This window comes from Thalassophryne amazonica, chromosome 17, assembly GCF_902500255.1.
Source record: "Thalassophryne amazonica chromosome 17, fThaAma1.1, whole genome shotgun sequence".
NCBI lineage: Eukaryota > Metazoa > Chordata > Actinopteri > Batrachoidiformes > Batrachoididae > Thalassophryne > Thalassophryne amazonica.
Window position 1 is genome coordinate 21,706,784 of NC_047119.1, and position 21,748 is coordinate 21,728,531.

Genomic DNA, 21,748 nt, shown 5'->3' on the forward strand with positions numbered 1-21,748 from the left:
TCAGCAACTTCTCAGACAAAGGAATTCGGACGAGGGGCTGGACGACTCCTCCCATAAGGAGTGCTCACAGGCGAATGACGTCACCGACAGGCGTGGAAAAACTCACGCATGCGCACGAGGGTTCAAGCATGTCTGACGTAAAAACATATGAATGAAATCCATATAGTTTTTGAAAAAAATAAAAAGACCTATACTTTATTGACAGACCTCGTATATATATATATATATATATATATATATATATATATATATATATATATATATATATATATATATATATATATATATATATATATATATATATATATATATATATGAAACTCAATGTTAAAATACCCTGAGCCATATGAGCAGAAAATAGGAAACAAAATGTGACCTTTTGACCTCTTAAAATAGATCAAGGTTAGCAATCTTTGAACTTGTCCAAGGTCTGTGTCTGAAGAATGTTCCCTGTGAATTTGAAGACTCTGGCAGTAATAGGACTTGACTTATGCTGAACACAGACAGACGGATGGACGGACACAAGGCCTTAGCAATACCTGATGGCCATATTTTGGCGATCCATTTGAGATGGAGATAGACAGATAAAGAGAGACAAACAGACAGATACCTTGAGATCATTTGATCACTAAAGTCTTACCAGGCTGGATGCAGTGACCTCACTGTACAGAAACCCAAAAGGGACAATCATGAAGTGCTCCTTGTCTGAGCTCACCCTGACCTGAAGGAGCACAGAGTGTAATTTTACTGTCAAATACTATTTTCTCAAATTAAGTAAAACTTTCTTCTTAAAAAAGTCATGCTGTGCAAAACTGACTAATATGGCTGGGATTGTTATGCTGAATAATCCAAACGTCTCACAATTTTATGACTTTGCATACAGGAATTCTCTTGCTGTAGGCAAAATTCACTTTAAACTTTGGTGAGCTCGTCAAACTCTGTGGCACAGTTAGTGACAGGGTCTGAAAAAACAGCAGCTGCTTCCTATTTGAAGCAACAGGCACAGAAAAATGGGTAATTTCTGAGAGACATGGAATAGCTTTATTCATTTTAAAATGATTAGTGTTATTTTAGGCTGCATCACCTCAGTCTTTATTATGTTATGTTTGACTACAAACAATAATACCTGTAGGGCTGGGCAAGCTAATGTGTTATTATTGCATTAACGCATTAATTAACGCCGAGAATTTTTTTATTTCACGTTAATACAGTTTTGTTTTTTTTTAACCAGTGGAGTACATTGAGTCTTAAATATCACCTAAATGCAGCACACAGCTGATGCCAACAAATCATTCAACGAAACACACTGCGGCGCGAGGCTTCTGCCGACTATGTTAGCTGCAGCATGTGGGAGAACTATTGATAAACAAAGGCAAGAGCGAAATGGACTGCTACAGACTGCAGTCGGTCTGAGAGACATTCTGAGAATGGCAACAAATGACGGCACGTATGAGATTCCCTCACGACGCACAATAAAGGAGAGGACTGCAAAAGCCACAACTTTACAATGTGCGCGCACTAATGCTCTTACTGGGGACTACTGGACATCACTGGTAATTTTACAGTGTAATTTAGCATATTTTATTTTGTTTTGTTTTTTCTTTTTGGTGGACAAAGCAGGTTGAGAAACTCACCCAGAGCAGACAGACACTGAGGGAGTTCTTAAAAAGCCCATAACAAGTAACTTCCACTATAAGGAATTAATGCATTTCCAGACTACATCTTCCAAAACAAGGGTGGCTTGTGGAGAACAGTTTTCATCTGTGATGATGAATCTTGAGAACAGGTCAGATTAAAAGTCTTTATTTAATCCGTGAGCCGAGCTTCTAAAGTTTTAACTTTCGTTGTTAGCTCCACGTTGTCTCCATTTTTGTAGAAGTGTTACAGCAATACATACAGGCCTGGCATGTGTACTACAGCATTTTCATGCGGTTTCACTGGATCTGTGAGAACGGAGACATTTCTTGAATGGAATACATTTTGAAAATGACAAAGAATGTATAGGAGAAGTTCAGTTTCAGTGTAGACAAGGCCTTAAAAACATAGGATGAAATTAAATAAAAATAATAAATGAGGAATTATTTTCTTGGGGGTGCTGTGTTGGTGCTATGACAACTGCAGGGGGGCTCTAGCGCCCTCTGGTGCTGCTCATGCTTTCATTCACATGACAGAACATTTAAAATAAAATTGTGCTTTTCACTCCTTTTGAATTTATTTTTGGATTTTGCGTATAACAATGTGATTAATCGTGGAAACCATGCGATTAAAATTATTAATTGCTGCCCAGCTCTAAATATTTGCTTTTCAAAAACCTGCTGACCATAGATGCTTGCTGCTGTATAATATGATGCCGTTTAAAGGATTTTAATTTCTTGTGTGATCTGTCATTGGAATTTGGGAAGGTGGTGACCGGAAAGACAAAGAGGTGGGTTTGTGAGCAGAGGATCTTTAGTTTAATTCCCTGATCAGATGGGGATGTCCTCTGTAATGCCAGTTTGACAATCAAAATTTTACATGCACACCAAATACTCCATGTGTTTTTCAATGTTTTTAAAACCCTGTAGGGAAAAAAAAATGTGCCAATTTTTTTTTTTTTTACTTTAAATTGTGTACAACTTCATTTTAGTTTGGTAAAAAGTGAAGTCCATCTTACTGTGATGTGGTTGTAAATGAGCTGAGACCAGCCAAATAAGTCTGTGAGCCTGTAGAAAGCAGCCAGTTTGCAGCGAAGTAGCTTCTCGCCCTTATCATAGGAAGTAGAATCTGAGCCACGCAGGTCATTGACTGGAGTCACCATGCCCAAACCTGAGGGGGAAAGCGATAAGAGAGTGTTACTTTAAAAGGAAAAGGGGCTCAAAAACAACACCAAGGAGGAGAATGAGGCACCAGAAAGGGCAAAAATGCAGAAAATGGTCCAGAAATTATCCAGGCACGCACCGCATTACTCAAGGACAGCAAAATCACAGTGAGGTCGAGGTCAAAAAGTTACACACAATCATGGTCTTGTCTGCTTACTCATGTTGAGCGCTGCCATGCCTCCTTGTGGTGTAGCGGGATACATGGAAGGCGTGCTGGTGGTCATGAAGTCAGCAATCTGCTGCAGAGCCAACAGGCTCGTGGGCGTTTTCCCTTTCTTCAGCTGGTCCTGGATCATCGTCTCCAGTTCCTCGCAGAACGCCTGCCGGTTATCAATACAGAGAAAGCAAAAGCAAAAATTTACAAATCACTCACAAAATACATGAGCAGTTACATCTAACCTAAAATTAACCTCAATTCTCAACTAACCAACAAAACTACACTTTGAGGCTGTTTAGAAGTAGTTATGGACAACACTGGTGCATATTTTATTGGATTGGAATAATTTTCTACAGCAGCGTTAGATTTTTAATTGCCAGTTTTTCCTATTTTTTTTTTTCCCCCAACTACCTACAAGCAGTGGTGGTGCCAAGCGGTCAGGTTTGTTTTCAGTACGGAAGTCTCCCGGTTCAAAACTCACCATTTTCCATGTAATAAGGAGTTGAGTAAGGAAGGGCAACCAGTGTAAAACGTGCCAAATCAACAAGCAGACCCACCTTTGATCTGCCATGGTGACCCTGAGTGAAAACAAGAGAGCAAGTAACTACGTACAACAAGTTAAATGTTTGTTGTGGAGCTGCAATAGTAAAGTAAGTTGATCCCTTGTCACACCCCCCCACCCCCAGGGTCGCCACAGCAGATCCAAGGTTGACCTGCATGTTGATTTGGTATGTTATACACCGTGCAACTCCAATTTCAATTTAGCCATCATGAAGGTGGTAGAGAAGCTTGAGTCTTCGACTGGACTGGGTTGCTTGATGCGAGGACGTTTCGCTTCAAATCGCAGAAGCTTCCTCGGCTAAAATTCTTGCTCTGGTGGTCTGACTTCTGTCTTGACTCTTGTAGAGAAGAATAATCAAGAAGTCACAAAAGCTGGAGTTTTAAACCTAACCAGACCCCTCCTACCGAGAGGCAGACTGCTATAGGCCAGTGACTAAAAAATAGCTCTAATTAGCACCTATTGTGCTCTAGTTAGCACCCTCCTAATGACAGGGCAGCTGTCCCTCCTAATGATGGAAGAGACCCTCTCTTGATGGCTCCCTTGACGACTCTGCTGATGACATGAATGACTCATTACCATGAACAAAAGACTGAAACTGCTTTGACCCGAGTACCCCATTGTAAACAGGGGATAAAGCGTGTCTCAGACCCCCTCCCCGGTTAAGGCTGGGTTTCAAACGTTTCACAAAGATGCCTCCTTGACCCCTCTCTCAAACCATTTCTTCTCTCTGGCTAATATTTAAACTTCCTTGTCCTCAAACGTGTGGTTAGTGTCTTTAAGGCGGAGATGAACTGCAGACTGAGGTCCACTGGCGCCCTCTCTGTGGTGCTGGTATAGCCTTTTGTGTAAAGGTTGCGTAGTCTCACCTATGTAGTGTTTGTTACAGTTTTCCTGACATCTGATAGAATACACTACATTGCTCTGTTTGTAACTAGGGATCCTGTCCTTAGGGTGAACTAATTTCTATCTCAAGGTGTTAATCGGTTTAAAGTAAACTGGGATTTTGTGCTGTCTGAAGATCCTCTGTAGTTTTTCCCCTACTCCTGCTAAATAAGGGAGAGACACTCCTCTGCTTCTTGTCTCCGTCTCCTGTCTATCTGGTATCTTTGTTCTCTGGGACTTCTGCACTTTGTCCAGGGACCATCGTGGGTACCACATACTGTGAGGGCTTTCCGGACAAGTTGTTGTTCTTTAGCCCTTCCCTCTGCAGTTGTGGGCACCTGTAGGGCTCTGTGTTGAAGCGTCCTGATCACCCCGAGCTTGTGTTCAAGGGGGTGGTTTGAGCCAATGAGCAGATATTGGTCAGTGTGAGTTGGTTTTCTGTAAACCCCTGTCTGGAGCTGCCTGTTCTCTCCAATCGTAACATCACAGTCCAAGAAGGCTAAATGGTTGTTTCTGGCATCCTCACATGTGAACTTGATATTGGCGTCCACCGAGTTGATGTGTTCTTTAAAGTCCTCAACTTCCTGTTGCTTGATTTTTCCCCATGTGTCATCAACATATCTGAACCAGTGACTGGGAGAGATGCCCGTGAAAGACGTCAAGGCTGTCTTCTCCACTCGCTCCATGTACAGACTGGCCACAATGGGGGATACCAGCGACCCCAACACACAACCATGAATCTGCCTGTAGTAATTCCCCCTAAACAGGAAATATGTGGTGTTAAGACAGATCTCCAAGAGTTGGCAGATGTGGTCTGGTGTAAGTTTGGTCCTTTCAAGTAGAGACACATCCTCCAGCAGTCTCTGCCTCACAGCTGAGACGGCCTCAGCGGTGGGGATGCAGGTGAACAACGAAGTCACATCAAATGACACGATTGTTTCATCTGCCTCCAGCTGCAGGTCCTTGATCTTGTTCACCTTGTTTAGTCACTGGCCTATAGCAGTCTGCCTCTCGGTAGGAGGGGTCTGGTTAGGTTTAAAACTCCAGCTTTCGTGACTTCTTGATTATTCTTCTCTACAAGAGTCAAGACAAAAGTCAGACCACCAGAGCAAGAATTTTAGCTGAGGAAGCTTCTGCGATTTGAAGCGAAATGTCCTCGCGTCAAGCAACCCAGTCCAGTCGAAGATTTACGCTTCTCTACTATGGAAACCACCTGGACAACTGAGAGCCTACACAGAAACATCATGAAGGTGATTAAGAGAAAGTCCCAATTTTCTTAAAACCTCCTGTAAAGAGTGCCCCTGTGCTGTAACACATGCCATTAAATATTTAGATTGAACCACTTTAAGCCTCTAATAAGCACTATTCCAGAGGTCTCAAACTGAATCCAGAAAGGCCCAAGAGGTTGCAGGTTCTCTTTTCAACCACCAACTCCACCAGGTGATGTCACTGATTAACATCACTTTGAGCAGCTGGAAATTCAAATTTAAATTCAAATTTATTAATTTCTATAGCACCAACTCACGATGAGATTGCCTCAAGGCGCTTTACACAACACAATACTAAAAACAGAGAAAAAAACAATTTAAAAAATTAAAAAACACAATAAAGACAAAACATAAAAGGGCATATGAATAAAAACATAATTACACAATAAAACAAATGATAAAACAAGGAAAATAAATGGGTTTTCAGTCTCGATTTAAAAGTCTCCACATGTGGAATCATTTAATCAGTGAAATCACTTGGTCAAGTGGGTGGAATCAGTTTTGAGACCTCTGCCCTATTCTAGCTGGTTGACTTGATCGGATAGCACAGGGACACAAAGGTCTATGTCGCTTGCTTCCAAAACAGAAGGATCCCAGTTCAAGTCCACCGTGCTCCACTCTTAATGTATGACTGCACTGCATGAGGAAGGACAGCTGGTGTTAAACTTACAAATCAATAAGCCGCACCATGCCAAATCTGCAGTGGCAACTCCAAGCAACCAACAGAAATTCCTTACTAGATAGCTGACTTGTTACCTGAACTGTACCAAACCGAATATCACAAATTTTAAAAAATCTGGAGTAAAGATTTGGACTATTATGGAACTGGTATCATTGCATTGTGGGAGTCGATCAGATAATGAGGCAAAGTCAGAAAATTTGAAAAGTATGTGGAGGCAAAAAAGAAAAAAAAAACTGTCTGAGGCTGTTTGTGGAAATGAAAAGTCAAGAAATTGACAGACAAATTCGAGGCCTCAAAGACACACGCAAAGTCAAAATCAGAACAGCAGGATTTTGAATAAGTGTGTACACACAGCAGTTCTGAAGGTGATCTTCTGTACATTCAGAGAAAGACAGGTTGTTGCAAAGTCATGTACATTTTGCCAGTAAATGAAGCTATTCAGCATTTTGCCAGTAAGTGAAACTGTTCAGCTTTCCCATGAAAACTCTCGCTAAAAATGAATGTTTTCGGTCTTGGAGGAGACACGAGTTTTATCTGTGCAGCTGCAAAGCGAGGTTACATAAAGACAAACAGAGTTTAGATGTAAAAGTTTTAGGCAGGCTATCTGTAAGGCAAAAATGAATAATTTTGACATGACACATGACATGTACTTTCAATAATGTGAGACAGGAACTTTTCATAATAATTGAGTTTAACATGTTTTTGTCAAAACATTAGACCTTATTTGGAACAGGCACCATTTGAAAGTAGAAACAGCAGAGTTCCCCCCCCCCCCCCCAAAAAAAAACCACAAAAAAAATTGAAAGCATTTTTCAACACTAAAAGACAGGGCATTACAATAACACATTCTTTTCCAAAATGGTGGTGAGGTTAAGCCTGAGTAGAGGTGATATCAAACATTTTGGGGTACATCAGTATAACAGAGTCAGAAAAAGCTTTAAAAGAAACATTAGCACGGGAAGACAGGGTATTTAAAGCCTTCGTGGAAATATGCACTCAAGTTCAGTTTCAGCTTCACTGTGAAATTAAACCCAACTGATGAGAATAATTTGAGGTACAGAAGATGATTTTTACGGCAACCATGGCAGCAGTTTCACAGACTGTAGCATGATTTCACAGTTAAAAAAACAAAAAACTGGAGCATCACAATCAGTGTATCGTTTGTTCTTTGGTTTTTCAGTTTCCAAATCAAACTGGGTGGAAATTCTTTCTAGTTTTTATGTTTTCCAAGCCAAAAAGCAAAAAGAGGCACAGTGTTGGCTCGTGACACCACTGGGACCAGATGTGGCTATCAGCGACAGATGGCTGTTTCCACACACAAATAAAATGACTCTGAGAAATAAAGTATGATTTTCACACTGTTACACAATTACATTCTAAAATTCTAATAACAAGCTCACAACCCTGCCGAGAGGATTATATATGAATTAAGCTGTGATTGAAAAGGAAAGTGAGGAAGGTGGTCAAGCATGGTACAGTATGCAGTGAATGAGGCTAGAGAGAAAGAGAGAGAGATGGTTTCTGAACCAAAAATTTTTACTAAATCTAAAATAAATAAATGAGAGTTTAACAAACGTTAGATTCTAAATAAAATGCAAGCGACATATTTTGTATGGCTATCGCTGAAACAGACACTTCTTCCTTCTCTCTCTTTCTTAGGTCTGGTGGCCACCAATGCCTTGCTGTTTGTAAGGAGTGTTCTGAATGAATGAATGATTGAATGAATTCCATATTGTCACGTTAAACATTGGTGGTGTCCATGCTGGTGCATAGCTGCTCACAGACAGACCTGATGAGGACTGAACTGGTTCCGTCATGTAATGCTGACCCGGCTGCTGTCACTTCACTAGTTGTGCCCGTTCACATTTAGTTATGGAGGTGGCATCAGTGTGCATTTATCAGCTGTGATTTGTCAAATAATGTAAACATCTGGCTGCAGTTTTGATTCTGTATGCACATGCTGCTGAAACATGATTACATGAATTTGCAGAATTAACACGCCTTTGTTACACTTACAGGGCTGTGCAGTATCATGGAGACCCTCTTCTTCTGCTCCATCATGTTGAAGTCCTGCCGCAGGTCAGGCGCCAGGTTTCTCTCCCTCTGGTAGAGCGGGTCGCTTACATCCACCCGGTCAAAGTACCCCTCTTTGTGCGGGGCTGTGGTGGGAGGGGGGGCCGTCACCACCCCGGCACCTGAGTCACCATTCATCCTGGGCTATCCTCCTGTGGGGGGCAAGCAAAAACAGATGCAGCACATTTTATTGTACTTTCCCCATTGCTCACCAAATGTTTCAACTGGAGCAATAACACAACAATGAGATAGGAACAGAATTTGGCACATTAAAATGTTCACATTAAACTCAGGGTCAAGCATAAGCTCCTACAGGCTGGTGATGATACACTTTGGGCTTGGAATAAATGGACCGGGATGCCCTTGTGCTCTACAACTTTAACACCCCTAACCATGCACTTCATCAGCGTCCAGTTTACCCACCTTTCTTACATCAGTCTTTGCTACAAATAAGGCCTAAAACAGTGTGTAGTAGAATACAGTGTCATCTAATGGTGAGAATGCAATGCAAATTGCATTATATATAATTTCGTTGACCTTCATGTTTTCCCTTCTTTGGTGATGGAGATTCATGATCTGTTGCCTTTTGGTGAGACAAGCAATATGTATGATCCTCCATTTCCCAAAATATGAGGATTCTCAAACTTGTCAGCATCCACTAGCGCTCAATAAACAGTGTACTATAGCCAATGAACCACTAATTCATTTTTGTATTTCTTTCAGTCTTCTGGACATTCTGCAAAATGTGGCGCAAGTATGTCCCTTTTGGGCTACTGCATCAGCATGGCGGTGTAACATGGCAGGCTTCATGAGGAGGCCTGCTCCCGATATGAGGGCTCATTTTGAACTTATGCAAACACTATTCTTTGTTGTGGCAGGTCCATTTCTTCTTTTTCTTCTTCTAAAAGATCTGATCTGGAATACTGATTCAACTGAGCACAATACACATTTCCATTGTGTGATGGTAAAACCCAGATGCCTCAGAGCCCAGAGAAGTCAGTACTGCTTCTGGGCAAGATTAACACAATGCTTCTTTTTTTGCATAGTAGGTGGGCACATTATAGTGTTTGACAAAAGGTTTCCCAAAGTAGTCCCGTGCCCAAGTAGTTGTTGATACAGTGCCATCTGAGGGACTGGAGACTATGGGTGTTCATCTTAGGCTTGTGCCCTTGCCCTTTACACACCAAAATCATCTCTAGATTCCATGAATCATTTAATCACCTTTTGAGGAACATAGTTTTTAAACATTTCAAAAAATTTCTCACGCATGTGTTCAGAAACTGAATATCCCCTGCCCATGTTTGCTCCCAACGGTGGGCATACAATGTACGCTATTTTCAATCGTTGTACTTGGCTCCAGCTCAAACTGTGCGACAAAACCGCAGGGTTTAAAAGTTCAGAGCGCACGATTCATGGTCTCACACTGTACGGCCAGATGCTCTGATGCGATCTGACTGCTCACATTGTACGTTCAAAAACCACACGTCGGGCTCGTGTTTCCAGAAACGAAACGTAACAGAAGCTTTTTTTTTTTCCTTTCTTTTTTTTTTTAAATTTATTTCATGCCTATCAGCGCGCACAGTGAGTGAAATCAGGTGGGGGGAGACTGAATGCATATGCATGTGTGCACACACAGCAGACAGTAACATGATTCACAAGAGGACGGTTAAAAAAAGAAAAACATTCATAACAGGTGTTGCTACTTACACTGTTATTTCATACGGAGTCTTACAGCTGTGTTCATCTGTCATAAATCCTGTTGTCTGCTGTGTGTGTGTGCGTGCACGTGACTTTCAGTCTCCCCCACCTGATTCCACTCACTGTGCATGCTGAAAGGCATGAACTTTAATATGATATTAAGTTATTGCGAGGGAACGCAAAAAAACAAAAAACAAAAAAAAAAAACAACACTTTACATGAGATCACTGTTTGCTCTCTCCAGTGTGCGAGGCAATCAGTGCGTAGACACTTGTAGCGCTGCTTCAACGGCACGGGACCCTCACAAGTCACGACGGCCGACCAAAATATCAAACAAGGTTTGATTTACATTCGACCATACGAGTCCCAATCGGGAGGTGGTCGTGAGATGTTAAACGCAGCTCGTTACTCTATGTACGAGGTCTGTTAGAAAAGTATCCGACCTTTTTATTTTTTTCAAAAACCATATGGATTTGAATCACGTGTGATTGCATCATCCAAGCTTGAACCTTTGTGCGCATGCGTAAGTTTTTTCACTCCTGTCGGTTGCGTCATTCGCCTGTGAGCAGGCTTTGTGTGAGCACTGGTCCACCCCTCTCGTCGTTTTTTTATTGCGAATAAATGTCTGAACGATTTGGAGCTTTGCTGCATCAATTTTTTTCCAGAAACTGTGAGAGACCTCTAGGTGGACACCATTCGGAAAATTAATATGGCTTTCAGGGTCACGATTTTATGGGGATTATACAGATTAAGGAGTGTTACTGCCGCTTTAAGAACGGCCCACAACTGCTGAGAGCGCGGCATGCTCCCAGCCCCGATCAACATGCTCAGACCCCGCTGAAACAACCAGATCATTTCCAACGTGAAGGCTTTGTTGATCCGGGACCTCGTCTGACTTTCACAAAAAGGCAGAAGTCGTGGACATCAACACCTCGGTGTTGGTCTCACAGACGTCTTAAAAGGTGGATTTCAGATGGATTCCGGTTGCTTTTCAGTCGTGTGATTATCTGATTGTGATTGTGCATGAGCTGGACATGCCCGAACATGTCCTGGAAGGCTTCATCACGGCGTTGCTTTGCGCCATGCAGCTCCACCGCGACGCACGGGACTCCTCTGCACGTCTGTCTCAATGTGCCGAAAAAATGCTGATGTCCATGTCTTTTCACAATTCCTGTGCTAGTCAGACGACATACCGGATCAAGACAGCGTCCAGTTTAGAAATGAACGGCACATTCCACTGTTACAGGAGTTTATGTCATGGAAAAAGGAGCGGCTCCACCACGCGTCGCGGTGGAGCTGCATGGCTCAAAGCAACGCCGTGATGAAGCCTTCCAGGACATGTTGGGGCAGGTCCAGCTCATGCACAATCACAATCGGATAATCACACGACTGAAAAGCAACCGACAGCCGTCTGAAATCCACCTTTAAGCCGTCCTGTGAGACCAACACCGAGGTGGTTTTATCCCGCATAATGAATGGCTCCGTGGTGCATCCCTCCGCTCCTCTTTCCATGACAAAAACTCCTGTAACAGTGGAATGTGCCATTAATTTCTAAACTGGACGCTGTCTTGATCCGGTATGTCGTCTGACTAGCACAGGAATTGTGAAAAGAGTGGACAACAGCATTTTTTCGGCACATGAAAAAAAAACTCCTGTAACAGTGGAATGTGCCGAAAAAGTGCTGATGCCCACGACTTCTGCCTTTTTGTGAAAGTCAGACGAGGTCCCAGATCAACAAAGCCTTCACGTTGGAAATGATCTGGTTGTTTCAGCGGGGTCTGAGCATGTCGATCGGCGCACCGCGCTCTCAGCAGTTGTGGGCCGTCCTTAAAGCGGCAGTAACACTCCTTAATCTGTATAATCCCCATAAAATCGTCCCTGAAAGCCATATTAATTTTCCGAACGGTGTCCACCTGGAGGTCTCTCACAGTTTCTGGAAAAATTTGATGCAACAAAGCTCCAAATCGTTCAGACATTTATTCACAATAAAAAAACGACGAGAGGGTGGACCAGTGCTCACACAAAGCCTGCTCACAGGCGAATGACGCAACCGACAGGCGTGAAAAAACTCACGCATGCGCACGAAGGTTCAAGCTTGGCTGATGCAATCACACGTGATTCAAATCCATATGGTTTTTGAAAAAAATAAAAAGGTCGGATACTTTTCTAACAGACCTCGTAGACTGCACGATGCAGGACGCACAAAATATTTTTGCATGAGTGAAAAATCGGCTGAAAAAGGGCCAAAACTCGCACAGTGTAAGCCCAGCCTAAGTATCATGGTAGGGCTGAAACGATTAATCAAGTAACTCAAATCATTTGATTACAAAAAATGTTTGAGGAAAATTCTTTGCCTCAAGGCTTCGTTTAACGCTACAGTACATATGCCAGGCCTGTATGTGGCCAAAAAACAGAGGGAGACCATACAACATGAGCATAACTAACGTAAGAACTAATCAATGTAGCAGGCGATGTTACAAGTTTACAAAGCCACATGCTGAGTAAAATAAAGCCTTTTAAAAGAAAGTGGGTCGGCGCTGATCATCTGAAACAGACTTAATGCGCATTTAAAGTGAAGCAATGTGTTTGTATACTATTTAAAAAACATTGTTTGGTCCACTGGCTACTCTCCACCTCCACAGAAGAAGCGAAAGGACAACCACTTTAAGTGACCTCTTTAAGTAAGAATTAACTGTTCAAAAAAAAAAAAAAAAAAAGAGTATTTATTCAGATTTGATAAGAGTTTTTCATCAACAGGCTGTACAGTTGATTTATCAGTGCAGCTTGTGTGTAAACACTGCACTCCACAGCCATTTTCCAAAGGCTGTTATTTGCCAACTATCCACAGGAAACAAGAAATTTGACTTCAGTTTGAACTGCACTCTGTATGGCATGTATATATAAACAAAACACTGAATAAATCACAGTAATAAAAAGTAAAACTGCAATGTGCAATAAGAGAGAGAAAAAAATAATGTCCTCTCCGCAGACTGAAGATTTCACAGAACACCTGGGTTTATGGTTCAGAAAAGCTCCAAAACTCTTGACAATGTGAAAAAAAACAACAAAAAAAAATTACCCGTGGAAAAGAAGAGAGAAAACACCTCAACCATAAAAATGGCACTGCATAATGGCACAGCGAAACGTCCTCGCGTGAAGCAACCCAGTCCAGTCGAAGATTCAAGCTTCTCTACTATGGAAACCACCTGGACAACTGAGAGCCTACACAGAAACATCACACTATTGTTGTTCTTCATATTAAAAGGCTATGGTCAGCATAGGTTCTGTAAGTGCCCTACAGTGTATGTTGTTTTTGTGTTATTAAGTTGTTGACTGAACATTTGTTGGCCACCTGCATGGTACATGTAATTATAATTTTCTGTTACATCTCCTGACTGACTGACTCTGCAACAATTGCATTAATCTACTTGTATGCAAAACATCATAACCAGAACAAAAGTAAACCTCAAAGAATATTTCTGACAAATACAACAAATACTAGGGGAGCTACGACCACTACCTTTGCACCCCTACTCCCAAAGGACAAAACCAAACCAACTTTTTAGGTTCCTTAGATGAACCCAAAACACAATCAGGATGTTCCCAAAAAGAAAAACTGGCCTCAAGCCAGTTATCCAAGATGGCGTCCAAGATGGCCACCAAAATGGGGTTTTCCACTAAAACACCTTTAAACAACATATAAACAACTTAAATATCACAGAGATTCAATGGAAAGACCACTGCAGGTCACAGCAAACTCATTTGTGCCTAAACTAAATTCATTCATGGGTTTAAAATTCAAAATGGCGTCCAAAATGGCCACCACTAGACCCTTATCATTACAATACATAGTAGGAAGTTGTTTATATGCTGTTTAAAGGTGTTTTAGTGAAGAAAAAAAAAACAAAAAAACAAAAACAAACAAACAAAAAAACCCAACCTATTTTGGTGGCCATCTTGGATAACAGGCTTGAGGCCAGTTTTTATTTTTGGGAACATCCTGATTGTGTTTTGGGTCATCTAAGGAACCTCAAAAAGTTGGTTTGGTTTAGTCCTGGGGGGGTGCAAAAGGTAGTGGTCGTAGCTCCCCTAGTAAAACCCTATGACTGAATGTTGCATACTGTCCCTTTTAAACTGTCTGCATACAAACATGTAAAAGGATTTACATTTAATTTTTAGTGTCATGTTGAAATGAGTGAAGAAAGTAAAACTTGTAAAAGACAAGGAACAACAAGACGGAGACAGGCTGTTGGCTGGCAGACAAAGACAAGTCTTGTCAGTAATTGGCTGTGAAAGCCAATCACACTGAGCACACCGTCTTCCACTTCCTGCCATGTGACTGACCTCCAAACCCAAAAGGCTTTCCATTGATTGCCAAAATCTGTTTCCTAGAATGATAACATCACTCAAATGTCAAGGCTCGGCAAAGGAAAGTAAAACAAAAACTGGAAATACAGCTGTAGATTATAAGTCTATCATCTCTTAACTTGTGGAAAGCTACAGAGCTCAAACAATTTTTTTTAAACTTCACTTTTTATCATTTTGCATTGGATGTAACAACATATGCTTGTGGATCAATAGGTGTCACAATGCTTAGTCTCCAACTTCGCATCTACAAACGTGAGCTCAGTGCAAACTTCCTGCCACACATTAATGGCATGCAACAGGAGAGCATTAGAAAGGACTGAGATTTTGAACAAATCGATGTCGATCCAAACGGATATCTGAGAGGACATTAGGCTCTGTGTGTCTATCACAGCAGTGTCTCCTCAACAGCAGATTCTGAAGCACAATGACAACACTATGAGCAGAGAGAAATGCATGTGTGTAAAAGCTTGCATGGGGAACGGGGGATGTTCTGGCAGAGAACAACGCCAGCCGTTAGTCGGCATCAATACAAATGTTCAGCCAAAAGTACCATGACAACTACAGACAAAACCCAAAGCATCCAGAAGCACACTGAGAACCAACAGTCGTGCTGTGTGTTTCAGTCTGCTTTCACTGGTATTCTAAGATTTTCCACAACATCGAACCCTCCTTTTTTCTATACACCTCAGGTCACCTGGTTAAATAGAGAATTTTGAGCTTCATGCTGTTTGGCTAATTTGAGCACAACAATGCTTCTCGTCCATTTTCACCCCATAAGATGATAAATTAAGGGAAATTAAATAATATTTCTAAACACTGTACAACAGGGAGCAAGGTAAAAGTACTTTAATCACCGTTGTCAAACAGCTACATTGGTCAAATTTAAGCCTAAAGCTACAGAGTGTAGACGTTTTTGTCATCTAGTGGTCAGGCTGCAGACTGCATCATGATGTTGCAGGTCAGTTTGGTTTCCCTTCACATTTTTACCCAAGGCCATCAAATATGGCCATCGGGTATTGCGAAGGCTTTGCGTTCATCTGTGTGTGCTCAGCATAAGTCCAGTTCTATTACTGCCAGAGTTTTCAAATTCACAGGGAACATTCTTGGGACACAGTCCTTTGACAAGTTCAAAGATGGCTAACCTTGACCTATTTCAAGAGGTTAAAAAGTCACATTCTGTTTCAATCTGTTCAGTTACTTTTTGAGTGGTGGGAGTGACAGCCAATCAGAGTAGAGCTACACCATGATGTCAGTGGCTGGTCTCTCCAAAACTGCTGTGTTTGGTGTGTTTATATACATGTTTGTCATACCTTATGTAAAAGCTAGCAGGAACTAAACACTTCAAAACTGAAAACGCTGTTTTTGGAACCTAATAACACCTCTGAAGTGATTTACAAGACATTTTGCGGATGTTAGCGTGCATGCCAATGTCGACTAACTCAAAGCTAACTTCCGCTCTTGTTAAAAGTTCAGTGACACCAGCTCAGTCCGTTCCTCTGTTTAAGAAGTCAGGATCATCAGGTTCAGGTTCCAGTAACTTTATTTGTACCCGTAGGTAGATTTGGCTTGCAGCAAACACAAAACAGAAAAAAGGCGTCCATGTTAGTCAACACAACAACAACAATAAAAAACACTAAAAATACTAACAAAGAACATACACAAAACAAGTTAAACACCACCAAGGACTCACAACCTTAAAACCACTAAAAAGATGGTCAGCTTAAAACTAGTGTGCAAAGGGCAAATAAATAAATAAGTATATAAATATCTAAATATAAGCATATGCAAACCTACTAAGATTTGTTCAGTTGCACAATTGCTGCTGGGACAAAACTACTCCTGTAGCGTTTTGTTCTACACCTTGGGACTCTAAACCTACGGCCAGAAGGTAGAAGCTGAATTAGCCAGGGGGTGGGAGTCATCAACTATAATGCAGTTGGTTATCCACTGTAATTGTTTAGTGTACAGGGACTCTAAACTCAGCTGCGATTCACCAATCAACCGACTGGACCATTTAATGATCTGACTCAGTCTGTTCCTATCCTTCAATGTCAAACTGCCAAACCATGCCACCAAAGAAAAAGCTAAAACAGATTCAATAAGAGCACGATAAAATAGTGTTAACATGGTTCGGCCAATGTGAAAATACGACAGTTTCCTGAGACAGAACAAGCGCTGATGTCCCTTCCTACACACCGCCTCACAGTTTGCCTCAAACTTCAGCGAGTCATCAATAATAGTCCCAAGGTATTTATAAGTTTTCACAATTCCAACTGGTTGACCATTCATTATTGTGTTGCCAGGTGTGCTACCATTCTTCCTAAAATCAATGACCATATCTTTAGTTTTCGATATATTAATCTGAAGATATGAGTCCTCACACCATTTAACAAAACGGTCAACTACAGGACCGTGGCTACTCTCGTTATCCCGCAGCAGACTGACAATCACTGTATCATCAGCGTATTTTAAAATGAACCTGTTTTTAAAAGTGCTCTGACACATACTGATATAGAGAATAAATAACAGAGGTGAGAGCACACACCCTTGTGGCGAGCCAGTAGAAGAACACACTGTGTTTGATAAAATCCCGTTCACTCTAACTTTCTGTGTTCTGTTTGTTAAAAAGTCTAAAATCCAACCCACGAGATTATTACTTAATTTAAAATGTTCTAAAAGCCTTTGGGTTAAAATACAGGGTTGAATTGTATTAAAAGCTGAAGAGAAGTCAACAAATAAAAGCCGGGCATGACACCCGCTGCCCTCCAAATGCCTGAGAAGCAGATTAAGCAAAGTGAGTGGCATCCTCCACTCCTCTATTAGGCCTGTAAGCAAATTGTAACGGATCGAGTGCATGCATAGTATTTTTTTAGCATTACCGACCGTACCAATTTCTCATAGATCATCAAAATTGATGTTAGAGAAACAGGCCTAAAATCATTCAAGGATGTAGGATTACTAGATTTAGGAACTGGGACCACAACAGCATCTTTCCACACTTTGGGGACATGCTGTATTTCCAAGGACCAGTTAAAATATAATAAAAAACTGGACTCAGCTCTTTTGCACAAGATTTAAGTAAATGGCCACAGATATTATCTGGACCATGACTCTTATTTACCTTTGTGCTAAGAAAAGCTTTTTCTATATCCCATTGGTGAAGGGAGAAGTGTTGAGAGTCACGGAGCCTGAGACCAAGTTCCTGAGTTTCCTTACTAAAATCAGGTATGTTAAAACGATTAAAAAACAATTAAGAGCATTAGCTAGTTCAATATCTGAGTTGAAGCCATTTAAAGTAATATTTGTGCTGCTTTCCATATTTTGGAGGCCTGCAATGGCCTTCATACTAGACTAAGCTGACCCAAGATTATGAGCAGCCATCCTCTTCTCCAACTCAGACTTATAGGTCTGTTTTGCTTTAAGAATCTCTATTTTAAGCTCTTTGGTAACTAAAAGAAGGTCCGAGTCTACTCCCTTTTTAAAGACCACCTCCTTTTTCTTTATACAAGATTTCACTGATTTAGTGACCCATGGTCTATTATTAGGATAAATTTTAACTTTCTTACAGGGAACAATCATGTCTCTACAAAAAGTGACATAAGAACATATAACATCAGTGAGTTCATCCAGGTTATCAGAGGACTGCTTAAACATGTCCCAGTCAGTACAGTCAAAACATTCCTGCAAACAAAGCTCAGAATCAGCAGTCCAAACTTTAACCTCCTTGGTTTGTACTTTCCCCCTCTTTAAAACAGTCTTGTAGGTTGGCAGAAGATGCACACAATTATGATCTGCAAAACCCAACGGAGGAAGAGAGAGTGATTTAAAAGCGTCTTTAATTGACCCATAACATAAATCCAAAGTCTTGCCACGCCTGGTTGGGCAGGTAACATATTGATAGAAGTTTGTTAGGGTTTTTTTTTCCCAAGGAGACTTGATTAAAATCTCCCAAAATAAAATTCGGGGCATCAGGTGAAATGGACTGCAATTTTTGAACAACATTAAAAACAGTACTAGAAGCACAGGCACCATTTGCCTTTGGGTGAATGTATAGTACTGTTATAAAAAGTTGTGGGAATTCACAAGGCAGATAAAAAGGACGCAATGACAGATAAAAGTTCAACATCTGGTGTGCAGATTTTCTCTCTGACAGTCACAGAGGTGCAGTATTGTTTGTTGACATACAAACATACCCCACCTCCTTGCGTTTTTCCCGTCTCTTCAGTCTGACGATCAAGACGAAGCGGAGCTCCAAAACCGTCGATGAGCAGATCGGCGTCTCGGTCTTCCTCAGTAAGCCATGTCTCCGTAAAGGCCATGACACAAGTGTTCCTGAAGTCCTTTTGAAAGTGGACATTTCCTTGAAGTTCATCCACTTTATTTCTCAGGGACTGAACATTTCCCATAATCACGACAGGCAAGGGGATCCTGGTAAGCTGCTGTTTACGTACACGCAGCCTCACACCACCTCGTCTCCCCCGCTTTCTCCTCTTCTTCTTTATCGAATCACCTTTGTTAAAAACCAGATAATTAAAATCCCTCTGAATAAATTCTCGTAATATAACATCCGTAACGCGGTTCAGACTGACACAGTTCAACTGCATTAACACATCTCTGGAATAAGTATGACGTGTCCCTGTCGGATTGACAGCTCCGGTGAGACCCCTCACAAACAGGGTACACAATAAAAGCCACAATGCAACAAAATAAAGCGGATCCATTTCCGTTGGCAGCAGAATAGTCCTTCACACAGCAATAACCATACAGTGAGAACATAAAACACTCCAAAACAAAACAAAGAAAAAAGATTTTAGACAATAAGCCGGAACGCCAAACTCTCGCTGCCAGTCGCTGCGTGCGCATGCGCCCAAAGCCATCAAGCAAAGAAATAGTGGTGCATTGGGAGATATCTATGTAGTTTTATTTGTGGTATTACAGTTTTGTCTGCAGCTGTTTGCAATGCTGCCCACCAAACAGTTGGTGGGGGTTACGAGTTACGAGCCACGGGCTGTAAGAAGTAGAGGAAGATGTGCGTGAGCGGCTGCAGCGTGGAATGTTAGAGAGCTCTGCTGTGTTAAAAAGAGAAGCAAAGTTTGTGTTCAATGAGTTAATATGCCTGCTCAGCCTCTCTACCACAGTTAAGACACCACTGTACAGGGGAAGGAATTAACATCATGTACACGCAGACACGTGCACTCCTGCAGATGCTGTTTAAATATAAATATTGTTTATGATTGATTGACTGATACATAGATAGTGGGGCTTTACTGAACATGTACAAACTGTACGTAAGACAATAGGATCTTATTAATTAATGAAACCACTGCAAACTAAAAAGAAGACAATGCTCATACGGCTGGGGGTATTTTAGCATTGTGTTGTTTATGCTTCTTTGGTGATGTGAACTGATCCTCCCTTGCCTTCTTGTGATAAGTAATATGCATAGTACTTCATTTTCAAGATTATGACAACATTTAATTCATTGTTGCATGTAATTACACAGTAATGAACAGTTATTTATGAAAACTATATTCCACGTCTGCTAATAAACACACTCTGCATTTGCATAGATTTGTCTTCTCTTTTGGCCCTGCCTAGCAGGTGATAAAGCCACCATTTGTCTCTTGTCTAAAATTCCCACTCCACACTGAAAATGAATGGCAGCTGGTTGCTTTGCCTCTGTCTCTTGTAGCTAATGTGATCAAGGGGTGATTGGGTCCCAGCCATACTTGACAGCTTTGTAAACTATGTTGTCAGAGCTCCCTAAGATGGACACACTATGTAGTGACAATTTCCAGCAGTCGTGTTTTTCTACACTGTTTTTTTTTTTTTTTGGTAAAATAAAAGCTTTCATATCACCAAAATAACGCCAATGCTATATGTTCTTGAAAGGCACAATGTCATCCAATATTACTGAGCAGACTAGTTAATTGTTCCCTTGACACCACCTCTCTGCTGCTTACTGCAATCTTCAATAGGGCACTGCAGTCTCGTCTGAACCCTGTGTGATATCGCGGGATCTGACCACTTATGGGGACAGCCGCTTTGGTGCACCATTTTATTTTCAGCTGCAATCACTGAAGCAGTTGCGAAAAGTTCAGTTTTTCGGTTCCCAGTGGAGAAGGAAAGACAGGGCAAAAGGGAGACGCGTCATTAAGTGTTAGCCTACACAGCTAGCCAGAGTAGCTACATTCCCTCGTCTACACAACCGCCTCCACACGTTCCAGCTACAGGTCATAAACAAACCGTAACATGTCTACTTTTCATAGCACTGTCCTTTTTCTTTGTATTTTCACTTTGTTTGCATGTAATTCGCCCAAAATCTCAGAGAAAATGCCATGTTTTTCCTCCCCCAGAAGTAGAGAAATTACACCATGTGTCATATTTTACCCCTTTAGCGCCCGCCCTCAAATGAGACTGCGGTGCCCTATTCTGAATAGGAAACAACATAGGGCAAAAAGGCCGTCTGCTCTCTGTAATTACCCACGGCGCTCTCACTGGAATGACAAGTCTGACAGAAAAATAAAGATATTAATTAGCGGGGTTGCCAAATGTGATACATGACCTGTCATCAAAACTACTGCATAATACTGCAAAAAATCTGAACTCAAAAACCTGACCTAAGGTGAGATTTTTTTTTAAGATTTTAAAAATAAATGAACATGCTAGATTGCCACATAAAACTATCATCCTTCAAAATGTTTCTTGTGGTCTTACGTTATGACCTCCCTTAACAACTGATAAATGCTGTCAGGTTGCGTAATAAAAACACTATCTGTATGTATTCCAACGCTGATCCATGTCAGCCTGGTTTACAAAAAGACAACATTAACATTTCTAGACTGACAGTCATATCTCATTGCCCTGATCTGACCTGCTGCATTTCCTCTCTGCTGTTGATGGTGGTCTTCAACACGAGGAACGATGAGCCAAGACAAACATGAGTGCTGGCAAAATAGTGACTGAACCCAAATGGATGTGCAGTCTTAAAGAGCCACATGGTTCTTCCGACGAACATAGTTTTATTTATACTGGCAAACACACTTGTTCTGATACCACACAAAACTGCAGAGCCATCTTCTGTCCACAGGCTACAAAAACAAATCAAAAGGTTTCCTCTCAAAAAAGCAACAGATCGTTTTTAGAGGTCTATGGAATAAAGTGTCCTCCTGGGTCATTGAGTGGGGGGTAGGGAGGGGT

At 41.3% G+C, this 21,748-nt stretch overlaps 1 protein-coding gene across 8 annotated transcripts in view; it reads right to left on the reverse strand.

Annotated features, from left to right (window-relative positions):
- Window positions 1–21,748, reverse strand: part of add1 (adducin 1 (alpha)) — a 78,211-nt gene that overhangs the window by 31,713 nt on the left and 24,750 nt on the right. For all 8 annotated transcript variants that reach the window (XM_034192631.1, XM_034192630.1, XM_034192633.1 and 5 more), the window contains exons 2-5: window positions 8,426–8,634; window positions 3,016–3,178; window positions 2,654–2,805; window positions 641–721 (exon numbers count right to left, since the gene is read on the reverse strand). In XM_034192631.1, coding sequence (XP_034048522.1) covers window positions 641–721; window positions 2,654–2,805; window positions 3,016–3,178; window positions 8,426–8,620 — 591 coding nt within the window. In that variant the 5' untranslated portion in view covers window positions 8,621–8,634. The remainder of the gene's footprint in view (window positions 1–640; window positions 722–2,653; window positions 2,806–3,015; window positions 3,179–8,425; window positions 8,635–21,748) is intronic.